Source organism: Neoarius graeffei, chromosome 5, assembly GCF_027579695.1.
Source record: "Neoarius graeffei isolate fNeoGra1 chromosome 5, fNeoGra1.pri, whole genome shotgun sequence".
NCBI lineage: Eukaryota > Metazoa > Chordata > Actinopteri > Siluriformes > Ariidae > Neoarius > Neoarius graeffei.
Window position 1 is genome coordinate 8,092,619 of NC_083573.1, and position 19,567 is coordinate 8,112,185.

The window sequence follows — 19,567 nt, forward strand, 5'->3', positions numbered from 1 at the left end:
GAAAGACACTGCTCTCCAAAAAGAACATTGCTGCTCGTCTGCGGTTTGCTAAAGATCACATGGACGAGCCAGAAGGCTATCGGAAAAATGTTTTGTGGACGGATGAGACCAAAATAGAACTTTTTGGTTTAAATGAGAAGCGTTATGTTTGGAGAAAGGAAAACACTGCATTCCAGCATAAGAACCTTATCCCATCTGTGAAACATGGTGGTGGTAGTATCATGGTTTGAGCCTGTTTTGTTGTATCTGGGCCAGGACGGCTTGCCATCGTTGACGGAACAATGAATTCTGAATTATACCAGCGAATTCTAAAGGAAAATGTCAGGACATCTGTCCATGAACTGAATCTCAAGAGAAGGTGGGTCATGCAGCAAGACAATGACCCTAAGCACACAAGTCGTTCAACCGAAGAATACAGTTAATGTTTTGGAATGGCCAAGTCAAAGTCCTGACCTTAATCCAATGGAAATGTTGTGGAAGGACCTGAAGCGAGCAGTTCATGTGAGGAAACCCACCAACATCCCAGAGTTGAAGCTGTTCTGTACGGAGGAACGGGCTAAAATTCCTCCAAGCCGGTGTGCAGGACTGATCAACAGTTACCGCAAACGTTTAGTTGCAGTTATTGCTGCACAAGGGGGTCACACCAGATACTGAAAGCAAAGGTTCACATACTTTTGCCATTCACAGATATGTAATATTGGATCATTTTCCTCAATAAATAAATGACCGAGTATAATATTTTTGTCTCGTTTGTTTAACTGGGTTCTCTTTATCTACTTTTAGGACTTGTGTGAAAATCTGATGATGTTTTAGGTCATATTTATGCAGAAATGTAGAAAATTCTAAAGGGTTCACAAACTTTCAAGCACCACTGTAAACAGAAAGGTGATTTCAGTGACTGGGAGACTGACTGGCCAGCGAAGTATTTCCAGTCCACTTTAATTGCATCCGTTTCTTCAGCACCGGTTCACTCGCCCGAGAATTCTATTGCAGGCGCCAATAAATTAATAAGAAAAAAAAAAAAAAACATGCAAGTGCCAAGCTTCTCTGTTCTGAAGACTTAACTGTATCCGGTGTCTTTACCGCTGCCTGTTGATGGATAAAGCACTGAGACGGTAAACTCCTTCTGAAATGATTTAACAACTACTTCAACGGGTGGCACGGTGGTGTAGTGGTTAGCGCTGTCACCTCACAGCAAGAAGGTCTGGGTTTGAGCCCCGTGGCCGGCGAGGGCCTTTCTGTGCGGAGTTTGCATGTTCTCCCCGTGTCCGCGTGGGTTTCCTCCGGGTGCTCCGGTTTCCCCCACAGTCCAAAGACATGCAGGTTAGGTTAACTGGTGACTCTAAATTGACCGTAGATGTGAATGGTTGTCTGTGTCTATAGGGGTGTTCTCACGGCACATATTTGCATCGATGCTGCACCGATGTATTTTGTTGCGATATATCTTACACCGGTGTAAATTTTGTCGAGTGTTCACACGTCACAACCCTGCTTACTAGAGAGAAGCGTGTTAGCACCGGTGCAGCCCCACTTGTGGTCACACGGCAGTTTTTGCGACCGTGCAATACGAATGAACCCTTTGTCACTGTTACCAGTGAAATTGACCATCACCTGTCCTTACAGAGCGGGAACAGGACAGGAAGACGGGGATAAAAGAAAAAGAAACACAGTAGTAACATGAGGAAAGAAAGATTATTACTATACGATAGTAATAATGCGGAAATGAAATATGCGCATGCGTGAAAATGTACTTCCTTTTCCCGGTTGTCATGGCATCACCAAGCGCCGGGAAAACAACGTAGATGAAGACACCAGGGTTGCCAGATACTGCTGACGTTTTCCAGCCCAAAATATTTTCATATCTACCAAAATGCACTTAAAACCTCCCAATCTGGCAACACTGGAAGACACGCAGTTCTGTTGTTGTTGATATTCGCCATTTTGGAAGCGCAAAATACCAGGATGCAAATTATGCAATGCCTGTATGTAATCAACTCTCGTCACGCGTAGCGAGTCTACCCCTGTAGCGTTCAGACGGCCCATTTTATATCGGTGCTGCCCCGCAAACTAGCATTTACTCCGGAGTAAATTTCTTAAACCACCTCCCGAGCAGGGTTAGATTTGCACCGGTTTAAGCAGCTACACTGGTATAACTTTGTACCGTGTGAACGCTCTACCAGGGCAGCCCCGGTGCTACACCGGAGTAAAAGTTGCCGTGTGAACACCCCTTATATGTCAGCCCTGTGATGACCTGGCGACTTGTCCAGGGTGTACCCCGCCTTTCGCCCGTAGTCAGCTGGGATAGGCTCCAGCTTGCCTGCGACCCTGTAGAACAGGATAAAGCGGCTAGAGATGATGAGATGAACTACTTCAACGTTTGTTTAAACGTCTCCTTCCAGGAAAATAAAAAATCCCATTGATAATCCCACACGCTTTTCCAGGCTCTATTTCAAGGCGCGGACTGATATCAGATTTCCAGCCGGAACTACTGTCACGAGATTGAATCAACGCCTTCTCTTTCTGACCAATCAGAACTCAACACCGCTGTCTCATCTGCGCTCAGCTGTTCCTTTTTTTTTTTTCAACTTCCGGTAGAGGGAGCGCGTGAGCTCACCGCGTCCGCACCTCCGTGACTGCGGTAACGTTGTTGTGGAATGACGTCACGGCGGTGAAATGCAGGCGCAGCGGCGGCCATGACTGCGGGCTCTGTGATTATTTAATCCGGATTAAATACTGGCGGAAAACGTCCATGGCAAGAGCCACGAGTCAGATGGTGAGTATCAGGGTTGTGTTCCCGGCGCTGGCTCGAAGCCTCCGGTCCGCACGACCCGCACCGCGCCCGTTACCGAGCATTTTTCCTGACCGGGCCTTCGGTTCAACCGCGGCAGCGGCTAAATAGCTCCACTACTCTGCGCTAACCTTGTCGGGTTTATTTTATTCCGCACCCGTATTTCGGCTTGGAGCGCCGTCATTGGCCGGTCCACGACACTCTTGTTGCTTGTTAACCAATCAGTGTGGACGATTACTTGAAACACGGGGCGTGGTTTAACGTAATACGGGTGCCAAATAAGTGTTCGCTAGCAACTTTAGCATAATAGTTAGCATTAGCGTTTGGGCAGCGTTGTCGGTTTGCTTCTGACGAGAATTTCTTTTCGGGTTTTATATTTTAATTGTCAAGTATTTTATATCTTCTCTGCCGTTTGTATATATTTAGGACGTCTTTGCTAGTTCTAGTCGAGCTCGGTTGCGACTTGCGGCAACTCGTTGTACATTAGCAAGGCTAATTTCATGGATATCGAATGCTAATGTAGAAATCGAGTTTAAATATATTGACCTAGTAATAACTCTGGTTTGTTCGGAGTCGTTTAGTTGGAGTGTGAGTTGGCTGGCCGGGTGAACGCCTGAAGCCGGCTTGTGTGCTCGCAGGAGGAGCTCAGACTGACTGAGACACAAACCTGAAAGTTCAGTCTTCTCCATTTTGCGACTTTGAGTGAAAAGGAACTCGGACTGTTGGTGGAAGTTCGCTCGCTCGCTCGCTCGCTGTCGTGGCGGTGTTCGAGTTAACGAGGCCTCTGACTAATGAGTGGACTTAAGTGGACATCGTGTCCTGTCAGAGTCGAGATCCCCGTGATGGAGCGACACGCAGGACGTTCTTGTGTCGCTTGTTCAACTTCATCATACCATTATTATTATTATTATTATTATTATTATTATTCAAGAAAGGACGTGTATTCGACATTCAGCCTCCTGAGGAGGGAGTGTTTGGGAAGAGTGAGGGCCCCACCCCGCACACTGAGGCCCCCACAAACCCTGATTCAAACCTCCAGACCTGTGATTCACCTCAGGTGGACATGTTCCACACCTTTCCCCACCACTGACACTGGATTCCAGTAAACGCTCTGTGTGGGTGGTGATAAAACCACTTTCAGACATGCTGTTATTCAAGAAAATGATCTCTGACGATGATTAATTTTCACATAACCACTCTTGTTGAAGTGTTCCGCTTGTGCCAGGGTGGTGTTTTTTTTTTTTTTTATATGCATTACCATTCAAAAGTTTGGGGTCACTTTGAAATGTCCTTATTTTTGAAAGAAAAGCACTGTTCTTTTCAATGATCACTTTAAACCAGGGGTGCCAGGGTGAAATTGGTCAGGGGGCCAGATTGTTTTCAAGTGGGACCTCAGGGGGCCGCATTACCGGCGTGACAAGACCAAACACTAAACAAATAGACATACTATTTGATATCATTTCTGAATATAAATATTTATAAATGTTTGTTTTTTTAAATAATAAAAAAACAACAAAATGGACAAGGACACATAAAAACACAACTAAACTGTAAATTACTTTTGCCGCTTTTCCACTACAAACGCGGCTGAGCCGTGCCGAGTCAAGCTGAGCGGGGCTGTTGGAGTTGCATTTCGACTACAACCGTGCTGGCTGGAAGTGGGTGGACACATTGGGTGGAGTTAGCGAAAGTGGGTGGACGTCACGTGATGTCGTTAAGCAGCGCAAACAGTGACATCAGTGACAGTGGCGGAACAAGTCAGAGCCGGGCCGGGGGCGGGGCAAATGACCGGGCCCTTTATTAAAGCTTATCATAACCTCATTTTAGGCTACAAAATGTCCGCAACTGCGGTGTTTACCAATTTCAACACTACCGGGTGCAACTATGTTATTTAGTACATCAAGTCCTTCAAACGAACATGTAACTCAGAAACAAAAAACATTAGGATACTGTACATGGCTCATAATAAAACATCAATAGCCTATACTGCGCACATTATTTGAAGGGCATACGAATGAGCGCTCAGAGGTTGCAACGGTGACAGGAAGAGTCAGAAATAAAAGGAGGGCGGTGCAAACCTCACTGAATGCACTGTGTTTACCAATTTCAACACTACGGGGTGCAACTATGTTATTTTGTACATTAAGTCCTTCAAACGAACATGTAACTCAGAAACAAAAAAACAGGTGACATACTGTACATGGCTCATAATAAAACATCAATAGCCTACTGCGCGCATTATTTGAAGGGCATACGACGAGCCTTGCGCTCCGCGAACTCGTCCACGATGCTCTGTAGGTCACTGATTCAGTGAGCTTTTAAGCGGTAGTCTCACGACCCGAATAGTAAACAATAAACATGGAGGACATGGAGTCGTTAGTGTTGCTGGTCTTGGTGCTGTGGCTTGTTGTCACCGACAACGCGGACAGATACTGGCAAGAGCGTATAGATGAGGCGAGGCGCATAAGGCTTCAGAAATTCTCGTAATTCTTCTTCTTCCGGGTTTGCGGTGTTTACAGATCCCAGCGCGCTCGCGGGGCGTGTGTGGGTATGTGAGGACACGCCTCCTCACCAATCAGTGCACAGGGGAGTGTCTGCTCACGCCCCCAACCTCACTCGGCACGGCTTGGCTCGCTTCAGCCCCACTCCAAAACGGTGCAAGTTTTAGGGGCTAAGCAGGGCTGAAACGAGCTGAGTCGTGCTGTTTTTTGGTAGTCGAAACGCGAGCCGTGTCGGGCTGAAGCGAGCTGAAGTGAGCTGAAAAAGGGTAGTGGAAAAGGGCCATATGATCAGATTTATTGACAACTTGCACATAAAACCATGTCAATATACAGGCCTAATTAGGCCAATTAAAAAAGATGGCCCTAAGTAGCCCTAAAGAAGTCAAAAGATGTGCCAAGGTTAAGTACTCCACCAACAGGCCAAGTGACCTAAATATTCACTAGAACTTAATAATAAAAAGACATAAATAACAGATGGTACATTAACTTAAACAACTCCCACTCCCACAAACATACCCTCCCAATCATTACTTCACAGCACTATGTTACATGGGCAGACAAGCCAGCTACATTTTACATGTCGAAGCCAGAAGCCTTTTATTTTTCACCAGCTTGTCCACATTGGGGGACAGGCTCTGGGCCGTGGCTATTTTCATGACATCATTGAGATGTCCATGTGTCATACGATTGCGCATTTTCGATTTATTAATATTCATAACTGAAAATGCCTGCTCACATAAATATGTTGTCCCAAACATACAGAGTATTTTACCTGCAAATGCAGTGATAGTCGGGTACTCAGGTGGCAACGATTGGTAGAATGATTCAATACCAACAGATTTGTACATGTCCTTCAACCGCGTGCAGCATTGCGAGTCTATCAGTTCCATTTGCATCGCCTCGGGGACCTCGGAAGCATCCGTGGTGAATGGAGAGCCAAAAAACGCAAAGTCCTTTTCCAGTTCAGTGAAAACCGTGAATCGATTGGCAAACTCGTGCATGAGACCGGAAAGCAAGTTTGCATACTTGTCCATGCTCTGATGACTGACAGACAGAGATTTCAAACAGGGGAAGTGGGCTGCATTGCGCTGACAGAGCTGTGCCTTCCATAACGCAAGTTTACGTTGAAACGCACGGACACCGTCGTAATACTCGGTAACGAGTTTGTTGCGACCTTGCATATTAACATTCAATAAGTTCAGGTGTTCGGTAATGTCCACTAAAAAGGCAAGGTCCCTGGTCCATTCGGTGTCGTCCAATTCCTCCACAGGCTTCCCTTTAGCCTGCATGAACTCGGCTATCTCTTTGCGCAATTTGTAGAACCGTTTGAGCACTGCGCCTCGGCTCAACCAACGCACATCGGTGTGATAGGGAAGGCCCTGGTGGATGTCATTTTCAGATAAAAATGCATCGAATTGCCGGTGGTTGAGCCCTCTCGGTCTGATAAAATTGACAGTGGCAATATAATTTAAAATTTAAACAGTCTGTGGCGCGAATTGGACCGATGCAAATGGCAGGGCCATCAGGCAAATCTCCGCCTCTGACGTCAATGCGATCGGCAGTGAAAGACAGGTAATTGTTCTGTAATAATTGTTCGATGGGGTGCGGCAGACATTGATGGCTCTCTGCCGGCCGAACGATTAGAGGGCCATCAGCAAGGGGGCCGGATTAGATGTTCATTCGGGCCGGATCCGGCCCGCGGGCCGCCACCATGGCACCAGTGCTTTAAACTAATCAGAAATACACTCTATACTACGGAAGCCGAGAGAGGCCCTTCATATAATCTTTTTTTTTTCCACCTTGTTATCCTGAGATAACGACATGATTAATTCAGGATTCAGGGGCTTCAAAGTTTGGGAGAATAGCAGGGTACAAATAATTTACAGCAGGGTGCAAAATGGTAAAATGTCTGCCGCAAAGCGTGCAGGGATGGATTAAGCATGCACCGATACCGATACTGGCATCGGCCCCGATACTCCACTAATATACTCATACTCGTACTTGTCAAACAGTTGCCGATACCTTGAACCGATACCAGTGCCGATCCCATGCGCCGATACCAATGTTCCCCGCAGCGCTTTTTGTTCCATTCGAGAGAGAAAAAAAAACTGAAGCATTGTTGAGCTCAGGCTTGAGCATAATATGATAGGCTATACCATGCGCCGATAGTGTTCCGTGAAGCGCCTTTTGCCAGCGTCCGTTCGAGGAAAAAAAGCCTCTCCCAGGAAAAAAAATTGTAAATCTCAAGCATTGAGCGTAGGCTAATTTCGTCAGAAGACCAAAAAAATTGTTCGACAACAACCCATTTTTCCATGACAAAGATGTGTTTGCGTAGTCATGAAACAGTGCCGTCACAACATCTTTCCCCAACACTGTCATTTTAAACATCTCTCCACACTCCACTCCCTTTCGCTGCCATACGCAGATAGGCCTACGCTAAGATCCCCAATGTTGTCCTTTTTTAATGTTGGCTATTCGCCTAGGTAAGGGTTTTGTAGGACAGGCTACTCACTAACAAACAAATGAAAATCGGATTTTTGTACAGGTGAATCCAACCGGCAGAGTTTTTAAGTACGAGTCCAACCGGGAGAGTTTAAGAGTGAGAGAGAGAGCTTTAAGAAATGGCTGATTGAGTTTTCCAACTTGTTTCAGTTGAGGGCAACGCTAAGACCAAGGAAATTGACGTCCCATCTACAGGTATGGAGCTCCACGAGCACGGGACGCGATGTTGCGAATGGACAGCAACAGCGTCTGCCTAACAAGTTCTGCGACTGAACAAGAGCGTGCTCGAGGCATTCAACTCTCCTGCAGCACACAGCAGGATGTGCGCACATGCACATGGGAGGGGGGGGCATATTTTAGTCTGCATTACTGGCGATGGAAATTAAATAATACATCGTCGCCGGCCGCCACTGTTATCTTGTGCGCGCTCTGTGATGTTGCGATGGTCACTGCTCCTCCCTTTCACCCCCTTGTCTTGTTGCTAAATGTAATTGGAGTAGTTTAAGCGCACCACCAGAACAACCCTTAAGTCAACCAAGACCGCAATGTTGCGGAAGGCCGATGATAGAGGGGGTAAGTGACCAGCGGAGTGAAATGATCACGCTGCATGTGGTAACTCGCTGCTCTCTCCTCCCTTCATCAACAATCGGTCTTACATGTTGCAAGAGTGCAAGTCTTTCTTGACTTCGAAAGTTGGACTATGAAAGTGAATGTTGCGCGACAATCGAGAGAGGTTGCACACGGAAGCGCGGATAGCCTTGTAGTCCACGTTACACTGCCAGCAGACAGCGCCTCTTCATTTCACGGTAGCGTTTCTTTTGCAACATTATGTAGGCATAGCGCAGCAGCGCTTAGGTTTTTCAACATTATTGTAACAATGTTGCAAAAGATAAGCGCTACCGTGAAGAGGCGCTGTCTGGCTGTGTGACGTGGACTCAAGGCTACTCTGCGCTTCTGGAGCAGCGGAGATTGTCAATGTGAACCCGTGTGCATGATCACTCCAGTTAGAAAACAACATTCACGGGAAATAGATAAAGTAGGCCTATTAAATATTCAAATGCTGCAATTTTTGAAAAATTATATTTTATTAACATCAACAGTATCGGTAGTACTCGGTATCAGCAAGTACTGAAATGCTAGTACTCATACTCGTATCGGTTTTCACAAATGTGGTATCGGTGCATCTCTAAAATATATATAGTGATTCCATGCTTATGGGTACTGAAATGGGGACATGAACTTATTTTTAAAAATTCACCTAAAACCATTTCTTTTTTTACCATCAGGTCACAACATGTAATCTTTAATGAATGATATGTTAAAAGATAACTTTAATTTTCTGAGATGTAATAAAAACATATTTATATGCCAGAGTCAAGCCTATGAGTTCCAAAATGATGTCTGTTACATTACTTCTGTTACGATTGTCCGTCTCGCATCTGTTACAAATTAATTACAATCTAGCTATATACCATGTTAATCTTATTGAAAGAATGTGTATGTTTATTCTACTACACATGTTTATTAATTATATTTGCTAAAACATCACCTTGCTATGTTTCAAAAAGTAATTCTACATTGTTAAAATTGAGAATATATATGTCCACAATTCTGTTACGTTCTGACTTTGGCATATAAATATGTTTTTATTACATCTCAGAAAATTCAAGTTATCTTTTAACATATCATTCATTAAAGATTACATGTTTTGTGACCTGATGGTAAAAAAAGAAATGGTTTTAGGTGAATTTTTAAAAATAAGTTCATGTCCCCATTTCAGTACCCATAAGCGTGGAATCACTCATTCATATATATATATATATATATATATATATATATATATATATATATATGAGAGAGATATGCAAGTACGAATTTTTCATGGGGCGGGATGGTTTGGAACAGGCCATCTAAAATTGGGATAACATTTACCCGGAACGGGTATTTGAGGCGGGTCGTGTAGCTTAAGCTTGATTAGCGTTGTTCCGCACGCCAGTGTTTCCCACAGAAATTTTGGAGACTATGGGGGAGGCGCGGGGGTTGTTTAAAATTGAGTGATATGTTAAATATTAAGTTATTACTGAAAAACTATTGATTAAAAAAAAGACACTGAGAAATGGTCCTATAAACAACTTTACCAATATAAAAGATTACCAGGACTACAAAAATGCAGAAAAATAGGCTTTACTGATCCAAATGCACCTGTTGGTTCAAAAGTTAAAGTGCAGAGAACCTCACAGCACAACATGAAGTTACCTTCAAATATAATATAAATGCCTCAGCTTTCATGTCAGAAAAAAAACTATTAATACTAGTACTGTGTGCAGGCAGTCTCTCCTGAAGACTAAATTAAACAATAATTATAAACTAATAAAATAAATGGCTCAGGCTTCATAGAAGAAAAAAACAAATTTGAACAGAATCTCACAGTATGATGCTGAAGCTGCCTAAACAATGGAAAATAAAATACCATTTTGGCCAAAACGTTGGCATCCATTAATTTCTTGTATTAAGTAAAAAAATATGTTGCCAGATACTGCTGACGTTTTACAGCCCAAAATATGTTCCGCCAAAATGCACTTAAAACCGCCCAAATTGGGCGGGGAAAACACGCAATCTGGCAACACAGGCGGCAGTAATGGCTCCACTCATGTCGAGGATGTAAACACAGTTGACGCAGCAACGGACATACATGACATAGTGGATGTAATTTACGTTTACAACTTTTTTTGCTGTCAGAAATATTTAATATTAAATTTTGTGACTCGACTGACAATAGCCGGCGGCATAACAAGCCATAGCCGGTGATTTGCCGCCGGTGACCGGCTACTTTTGAGACCGCTGAGGATGTCAAGAAAACAACACAACTAATTCAAGATCTCGAGAAAACAAAACAATTATTCGGTGATCTCGAGAAAACAAGACAATTACACTACGTTCAGACTGCAACCTGAAACAACCCATATCCGATTTGTTGTGAAATCCTAGCCTAGTAAACTAGACCCACCCGCCTAGCGGCCAAAAATATTTTTGCCTAGCGAGTGGGTCTAGCCTCGCACCATATAAACAAACACCCCGGGCATCAAATCGTGCCCGCCAATCACAACGCAAGGTTTTTGTTTGGAATCTTTGGGCGGGCTTTTGCAGGAGTGACGACAAAGCTGCGCGACGCTGGAGAAAGCGCAACAGGAAAGATGGCTACGGCTAGTGAACAGCGCGCGTTTGACTCCGCTTTGGAATCAGTTTTAGAAGAATTAGACTTGGAGTTTTCGTTGAAACATGAGCAGGAAGAGGCTCTCCGCTCCTTCCTTTTCAAGAAGGACGTTTTCGCTGTTTTGCCGACCAGCTATGGCAAAAGTCTGATCTACCAGCTGGCTCTGCTCGTAGCCAAAAGGATGGGGCTAGTTTGTGCAGTACGAAGAATTAATAAACAGCTTTGAAACATTACTTTTTGATTGCTTCTTATTTTCCCGTTATTTTAAATTTAAGGGAAATTATTTCACCAAACACCACTAAATAAAAACTCTCAAAAACATTTAAGCAAACCCTTGAAAAACACTTGGGGGGGGAAAAAAATGTGTATGTGGTACAGACTCCAAACTTGTGGTCATTATCTCCAAACTTCTTAATATCTAGAACCTGTTTATTAATTAATACGCATTTTGAAAAATTATTTATTTCAAGGCCTCCCCCACTGCTTTCTGTCGCTCTGACTACGTCACAGTCACTGTTGCGCTGATTGGTCAGAGCGTTGGCCTATACGCACAGAGACAGTTTGAAAGACAGCGGGTTGTTCCTCCTACCCGCTTCGGAAATGTCTACGGATCGAGGCCAGGCTAAATATTCACATTTAGTCTGGCTTGCCAGGCTAGTGAAATCCGATTTTTTTTTTTTGTTAGGCCGTTCACATTACCAATTATACGAGACTTGTATGCGATCTCCAATATGAACGGAAAACGACCCAAAAGTGTCCCGCATGCGCAAATTGACACGTAATAAGCACATCTACGTAAACAAAAAAAAAAAGCGCACTCTTCAAGTTTGCAAGTAAAGCATGGAGATGAGGCGAGACCTGGCGATGTGGTTTTTGTGGCGGCGGCGGAACTCACACAATAATCTGATTAATGTGGGCAGCAGACTAATGAGACCGAAGGCATCAAATTACTGGAAATTTCCAGAACAATCTTATAATCTTGTAATACAGGATGGTTTAAGTTATAAATCAGTTATAGAAACTGTTTTATTTAATCAGGCTAACAGATCAACATCCAGGTCCCTACCAAATCCACCATTAGCTTGATCAATTCTATAAAAGTCTATTTAAATTCTGAAAACTGTACAAATGTTGTTGTTTTCCACCAAAGAGGCGGGATTAGCCAACGCAGAATGGTGACGTTTGTCTCTTGTTGATGACGTGTAGGTCGCATGAATGCGACCTGTCCGGTCAGCCTGCAGTCGCATGTGAAAATAACGGATATGCATCGGAATTAGGACCACATATCCAAGCGGCCTGGGTCGCATGTGAAAAAAATCGGATCTGTGTCGTTCAGATTGTCAATAACAAATCGGATACAGGTCACATATGGGCAAAAAAATCGGATATGGGTCGTTTCAGGGTGCAGTCTGAACGTAGTCTTATTTCATGATCTCGAGAAAACAGCTGAGATTTCTAGCAGAGCTGCGCCCCCTGTGGGTCAGACAACGAAGACTTAGAAATTGGCGGACATGTAAAGGCCAATTTATGCTGACAACCCAGTCCTCGCAGATAGCGTCGCAGACAGTGTCTGCGTAGCCCCCCCACCTTCGCAGACGCTCTGCGCGCACCTCCCAAAAATTGTGACCACCGCAGAAGCCTTGCAGACAAGAGCGCTCTGATTGGCCCACTCTACATCCGCTGTACACGCACTTCCGCTTCCCTACTTTCCCGGTTTGGTTTGTTTTCACGACCGGCATTTTTAAAAACACGAGCGAAGATGGAGCAGCACGAAGAGCGGTTGATTGAGGAAGTACGTACATCTATACGACTCCAGTTCTAGTCATTATAAGTAACCGGAGGATAAACACTCCACTAACCACACCCACCAACTACTCCTAGTGACTTCGCGCCCCCTTGCGTTGTGCCGGTGAATAACATTGCGCACGCCTATTACTCCCCGCTCAACGATAAATTACAACTGTCTGCGAAAAGCTGTCTGCGAAAGCCTTGTCGCAAGAGCATGCAGAGGCCTTAACAGAGCAGAAATGGCTTTTTACGATGCCTTGAGAGAGAGGGGGCCAGTCTTCTGCGGAGGTGCCGCGGACTAATTTTGAAATTATCCCTTATTAAAAGACTTAATGCAATCTCTCCCTGTGTCAACCCCTGATCAAAATATTGCCTTATTAGGTGATCGATTATTCCAGACATTCTAATGACCAAAGTTGCGTCTATACAGAATGAGAAATAGCCCCAAAGTCAGCATATCACAAGTCTCTTGGCGCACCTGAATGAACCATTTCTCAGCTGTTTACTCGAGATCATGAAATAATTTTGTTTTCTCGAGATCTCGAATTAATTATGTCGTTATCTCGGGATAACAAGTTGAATAAAAAAAAAAAAAAAGATTATATGAAGGGCCTCTCTCAGCTTCCGTACTATACATTGCTAATGTGGTAAATGACTATTCTAGCTGCAAATGTCTGGTTTTTGGTGCAATATCTCCATAGGTGTATAGAGGCCCATTTCCAGCAACTCTCACTCCAGTGTTCTAATGGTACAATGTGTTTGCTCATTGCCTCAGAAGGCTAATGGAGGATTAGAAAACCCTTGTACAATCATGTTAGCACAGCTGAAAACAGTTTAGCTCTTTAGAGAAGCTATAAAACTGACCTTCCTTTGAGCAGATTGAGTTTCTGGAGCATCACATTTGTGGGGTCGATTAAATGCTCAAAATGGCCAGAAAAATGTCTTGACTATATTTTCTACCGTATTTTCTGGACTATAAGCCACTACTTTTTTCCTAGGTTTTGAACCATGCGGCTTATACAAAGGTGCGGCTATTCTGTGGATTTTTCTTCCACCGCTAGGGGCGCTCTAACCGGAAGTAGAATCAAAAATAAGATAGACGGAAAATCAATGCAAAGAAGAATTAGCAGATCTTTAGCAGATAGAACACGCACGACAAATTACTAACTGGTAATTATTTTCAAATCCAGCGAAGATGATTAAAGTGACTTGTGGTTTCAAACACAGGAGAAATGAAGGTAAATAAATACCGGTTATTTTCTCTTGGTTCTGTTCCGTTTTAATCAGCAAAGTTGCTGCCGTGTTAAAAGGCACTGTTCGGAAAGAATCTGTTCAGGTACATACATGTACATTTACAGTACAAAATCGTTCTGTACATGCAGTAAATATCTAATTTTTCAACATGGATATCTGCGGCTTATAGCCCGGTGCGGCTTGTGTATCTTTTTTTTATTTTATTTTTTTAAAATAGAGCGGATGCGGCTTATATACAGGTGCGCTCTATAGTCCAGAAAATACAGTATTCATTTTACAACTTATGGTGGTCAATAAAAGTGTGACTTTTCATGGAAAACACAAAATTGTCTGGGTGACCCCAAACTTTTGACCGGTAGTGTATATAAGTATGTCCCTTTACACACTTATCCAGTAGGGTCATTTTGCACAAGGCCATCTGTCTACAACAGGAAATGACTAACAGAACGCGTCTGGAGCCAGATTTGTGACGTCACCTGCGGAACCGGGCTTTGCACTGTTTCGGTGCACAGCCTGTGTGGACCAAGCTCTCCTATTTCTCTCATTGTCTGGTCTTTTGGAAAATGATGAGTACTAATCCCATCAAGACAGGTGTTGCTACACCCTCCTACGATACATCTGTTAACCATTTTAATAATTACACGATAACGAAGAAATTTGCAGAAAACCACCAGGTCGTTTTCTCATAAACAGACCAGCGCTGACGTAGGATTCAGAAGGAGGAAAATCAATGTTTGCCGGGAAATCCAAATGGCTTGATTTTAACTGAATTTTTCTGGTATTGTGCAAAATGTGACACATTTAACCAAAGTTTAATATAAAATAGGAGAATTATATTAATCTTGCTCCTGAATTTACCCCTGATATGCACTTTAAAGGGCCCATGGCATGGTGGTTTGTTGATGCTTTAAACGGGCTCGTGGAGGCTTCCGGATGTTATATCCGCAGCCTTTCTCGAAATGAACCCTCGGTACGTAGATATAGCCTCCTGGGAGAAAGCCCCATTTCAGCGCTTTTCCCAGTGCATCGTTTTGCTAATGAGAAGCAGGAGGCGGGGAAGGGTAGACGGTGGGGGCGTGCCATGGGGGGAGGGGCTGCCGTCTGCCTCCTAAGCCGGCCGAGAGCGCTCCTCGTCGGGCACGGCCAGGCGGGCGAATGCCCTGGTCCGTCCGCCCTGTCTAAAAAAAAAAAATGGTACAACTCAAGCCCATGTACCTGGCTAACTGCAGGAAGCGGTTAGCTGCACAGCTAATGTAGCCATTGCTAGGCTAACGCACCGATTTTAAAACACGGCAAAACGACCAGTTATACACTTACTTGTTTGGTGTTTGTTGCTGATGCGGCAGGGATGCTTGGTACGGACCCAGGCTTCAGTGACAGTTGATGTGCAAAACCTGCCCTGTACTGTCCCAAGTTGTGGAAACATTCCTCAGGAAAATGCTTCTGACAAACATCGTCTTAGGTAGACTCGACGGCGTATTATTGGAGTAAATAAAATTAAGCCACTGCGTCTTCAGGGGCTCTCCCGTCGGCAGTAAAAACAGACTCCTTTCTGTGTTGTCACATCCATGTATAGCGCAATTTCCATGTTGTGTCTTCTATGGGCTCCTCACTACAAAATGTAGTCATGTGTTCTGCGCATGCGCAGTAGGCTTCGCGCATGCGCAGTAGGCTTGGGAGGACAAACAGCAACTTTTGAGTTGGGCGGGCAATCCATACAGTGGGTGGGAATCCAGAGGGGGGGCGTGGGGATCATCTCCCTTGCTGACGTAGGCAAGGGAAGAGCTTATCAACGCGCCGTTTTGACGCGCCATTCTCAAATGTTGGGCATAGTTTGGTTTACACATTATGAAATTTCTAGCCACTGGGGTGACTTAAGAAGGTCAGAGGAACTCATTTTAACGTTAAAAAACCTCAAAGTGAAAATTTCATGCCATGGGACCTTTAAAGTGACATTCGGGTCATCAGTTTAAAGTTTTACGTTTAGGGCTCCAACACATCAGTGACGCAAATACTTGCGTTAACTTTTTTTTTTTTTTATCCGGTCAGGAAGATTTTTCACTTGTCCTGACCGTAATCTTATCATCATGTGTTTGCTAGAAAGGGTAGGATCTCACTGGGCTGCAACAGCTTGCGACAAATTGCAAACGTCATTCGCGGGAGGGTTTCAAAAGTGTCTTGAAACATTCGCGGGGCTTCTCGAGTTCCTCGCATGAGTCGCAAAGTGTCGCTCCTTCGTCGCTGAAATTTCGAACATGTTCAAAAAATTCGTGCGACAAACTTTCTCTCGAAATAGCCGCAAAGCTGTCACGAACCCTTCTCAAATCAGTTTCCGTGAGGCTTCCTCTACTTCCCTGCCTGCCGAGGGAAAGCCGAGCTGCGACTAGTTGGAGACGCAACAATTACGGTAAAATATGTGAATATCAATTCGGTGTGATTCCAAGTGAAACTTGTCGCTAATTTGCATATTTTAACGCAGTTGTTGTGTCTCCAACTAGTCGCAGGCTGTCGCAGCCCAGTGAGATCCTGGATCAAGGGACGTGATAACTGTGCCTGCTTTTTGATGAAGAAAAGTTTTTGATTTTTAATTTTTCAATAAAACTTTAACTGCAACAGTAAACAAAAACTATCCAAAGCCCCATTATGGCACGTGTGGTGGTGTTGTTTATAACCCATTACCTGATCTGCAAGTCGAGATTGTTGTCTCTTTCGGTTTCTTTCAACGAAATGAAACCAAAAGAAAACAAGCTGGACATGATAAGGGCGACTATCACGTCGTGAATCGAAGCAAACCGTAAGTGAATTCCCCTGAAATATTTTCTGGCGTTTGTGTTGCTTCATGCGAACCGGACAAAAGAAGAATGAGCGAATCAAGATTCACAACAGAGATTTATTTTATTGAGGTGTTTGATCGCCGTTTCTCCAAATTCTATGAGTCTAATAATCTATAGTTAGATATTATGACGTGGTTTTTACACACGCACGCACCTGCTGTACTTTGCTTCCCTGGAATTTCATAAACAATAACACGACTGGATCACTGAAGGGATTGAACTAGTTTCGATGTAACTCTTGAATAATTTCTATAAAAATGCCGATTTTCAACAAATATTCAATTCGCCCCGTCAGACACGCAGATGCGAGTTTGACTTGCCCAGACCAAACGTTTGGTTGTCCTGGACAGTCGGGCTACCATTAATGTCGATCCCTGACTTCGATGCACAGACTTCATGCGTAGCAGTTGTTCCGCTCTGGTCGTCCCTTTTCGGTTTTCTCAAGTGTGCTGAACACCGTTTTATTAGGTCTCTTGTTTGTTTTTTTTTTTTTTTGTTTGAAGGATTCCCACACCTTGAACATCCAGTTCAGGATAAGGTTTCATTTTCAGCATGCCTGACGTTGGGAGCTGGTATGGATAGTTTTCACATGATGTCACAGAGTCGGGGATTCCCTAGTGGCGGCCATCTTGCGGGTCAAGCTTACCGTACGGGTGACTGAGCACACATTGTAACGCGCGAGTACAAAGTCTTCAAAAGAACCCAAGCAGGCTATTTAAAGCTAGCGATGGTGCACACCTGTTGTATTCACGGCTGTCGTAATAGGTCAGATGATGACGTCATGCGGAGCTTTTATGGAATTCCCACTGTACGGGAGCACGAAGGCGAGCAAACAAAGAAACTCAGCATACAAAGGAGAAATCTATGGCTTGCGAGAATCAACCGCAAGGATTACCAGCCTTCCAAACACAGCAAAGTCTGCTCCGATCATTTTATAAGTGGCAAGTTGTTTAAATAAACAATCAATTGCAAATCCGTTACAGTCCGTGAAACATAGGAAGTATAAGGATGAGAAAAAAAAAAACAGTGAATCGGAAAGCTGCGCACATTTGCGCAGCTTTCCGATTTAAATCAACTCGATATTATACACACACACACACACACACACACACACGTATATTTATATGCAGTGTTGAGAGCGCTAAAATTCCAATGTTTACATACCTTGGCTGTAATTAGGACACGACTGTCACTTGGTTTTATATGGCGGACTTCACGGACCCAGCCACAGACAAAATAATTGTATGACTCCAGCGACTTGTATGCTTTGAGGTCGTCAAGTGTGTAGGCACTTTTACTATTCACGAAATAGTTCACAATATCAGGGTACGATATGGATGGCAGCCCTGCATAGTCACTTGAAAATGCATCTTTGTCCACTTCGTAGGGGTCAATTCCCCCAATCAAGGCCAGTTTGGCTGCATACCGTTGTCGTGAGATGTCGTCTAATGTATCCATATACTTCCGTTTGCTTGATTTTGCCGACATTGATCTTTATTTTAGAAAACTGACTATATAACTTTATAAATTCGTCCGAGATAACGTAGCCGGTAATAGCGATGGTCCGTTTTGTTTGCCCCACGAGATGGCGGCTGGAGGGCGTTCCCCGGAATGCCGTGACGTCAGTGAAAACTATGTATAACCTGAGGATGAACCTGTTCACTGTAAAGCTAGCCGCACACTACGCCGATCCACGCGGTACCGAACCGACCCATTTCAGAGCCGACTCCCGACAGGGCACGCACATATCCCCGACTAACTCACAACTGTTGACGAGTGCAGTCGCGATTGAAGCGACACCAAACGAGATTATGCGAACTAAGCATCATAACAAACATTCCGCTAAATATCACGTGACAACTTAATAGCTTTGTGATTGGCTATTGGATATAGTTACTATTAAATCCAACACTTGAAGATGCTACAGGCTGAATTACAAATGACACAACATGGAATATGTAGCGCACTATCTAGGCTGCATGAGCTATTATTCCCAACCTTAAATAGTGCACTTATATAGGGGAGTTAAAGCGATTTGGAATTCAGCCACACAACTTGAGCAGAGTGGCTTTCCAGCCCACTGTGTCTATGGATAAAGCTTCAGTCTATGGAATTACAGTATATACCTGCATTAGGTGCTACCAACACGTATTTCTCGCGCTAGAAATTGTGTTTAATGATGTCACGTGTTATATGCGAAAGATATGATTGGCTATTGCTAGCGACTCTCGCCGATCAGCCTGGCTCCCGATTAGTTTTTCGAATCGGCTGTGAGATGAGTCGGTACCATCGAAAACTAGTCTTTACGCCTGACTCGCGACTTCAGTTGGCTCGGTACGCTGAAAATCGGCGTAGTGTGCGGCTAGCTTAATGCATCGATACATTCCACGCAATTGATTATAATGGCATGTTGTTACGACCCTATTTAAGTTATATCCACTATAAATGGATGTTCCACACCATGTTTCCACTTCCTTGAGACCAGCCTCTTTTTTTTTTTTTCTCTTTCTTCCTGTCTTGAAGTTAAGAAGAGACAAATACAGAAACTGAGAACCTAAAAAAACCAACCCGCCTCCGTCAGGAAACTCAGTAACCCAACAGAGCACCGACACTGGAGACTCCTTCCGTAACTGATTGATTAACACCATTTCTGTCTCCTCACAGATAACTTCACCGTATGAACAAT

At 44.0% G+C, this 19,567-nt stretch overlaps 1 protein-coding gene across 1 annotated transcript in view; it reads left to right on the plus strand.

The window, feature by feature from the left end:
- The first annotated feature begins 2,598 nt into the window (after nt 1–2,598).
- Nucleotides 2,599–19,567, plus strand: part of pdpk1b (3-phosphoinositide dependent protein kinase 1b) — a 43,649-nt gene continuing 26,680 nt past the window's right edge. The window contains exon 1 of the mRNA XM_060921124.1: nt 2,599–2,773. Coding sequence (XP_060777107.1) covers nt 2,750–2,773 — 24 coding nt within the window. The 5' untranslated portion in view covers nt 2,599–2,749. The remainder of the gene's footprint in view (nt 2,774–19,567) is intronic.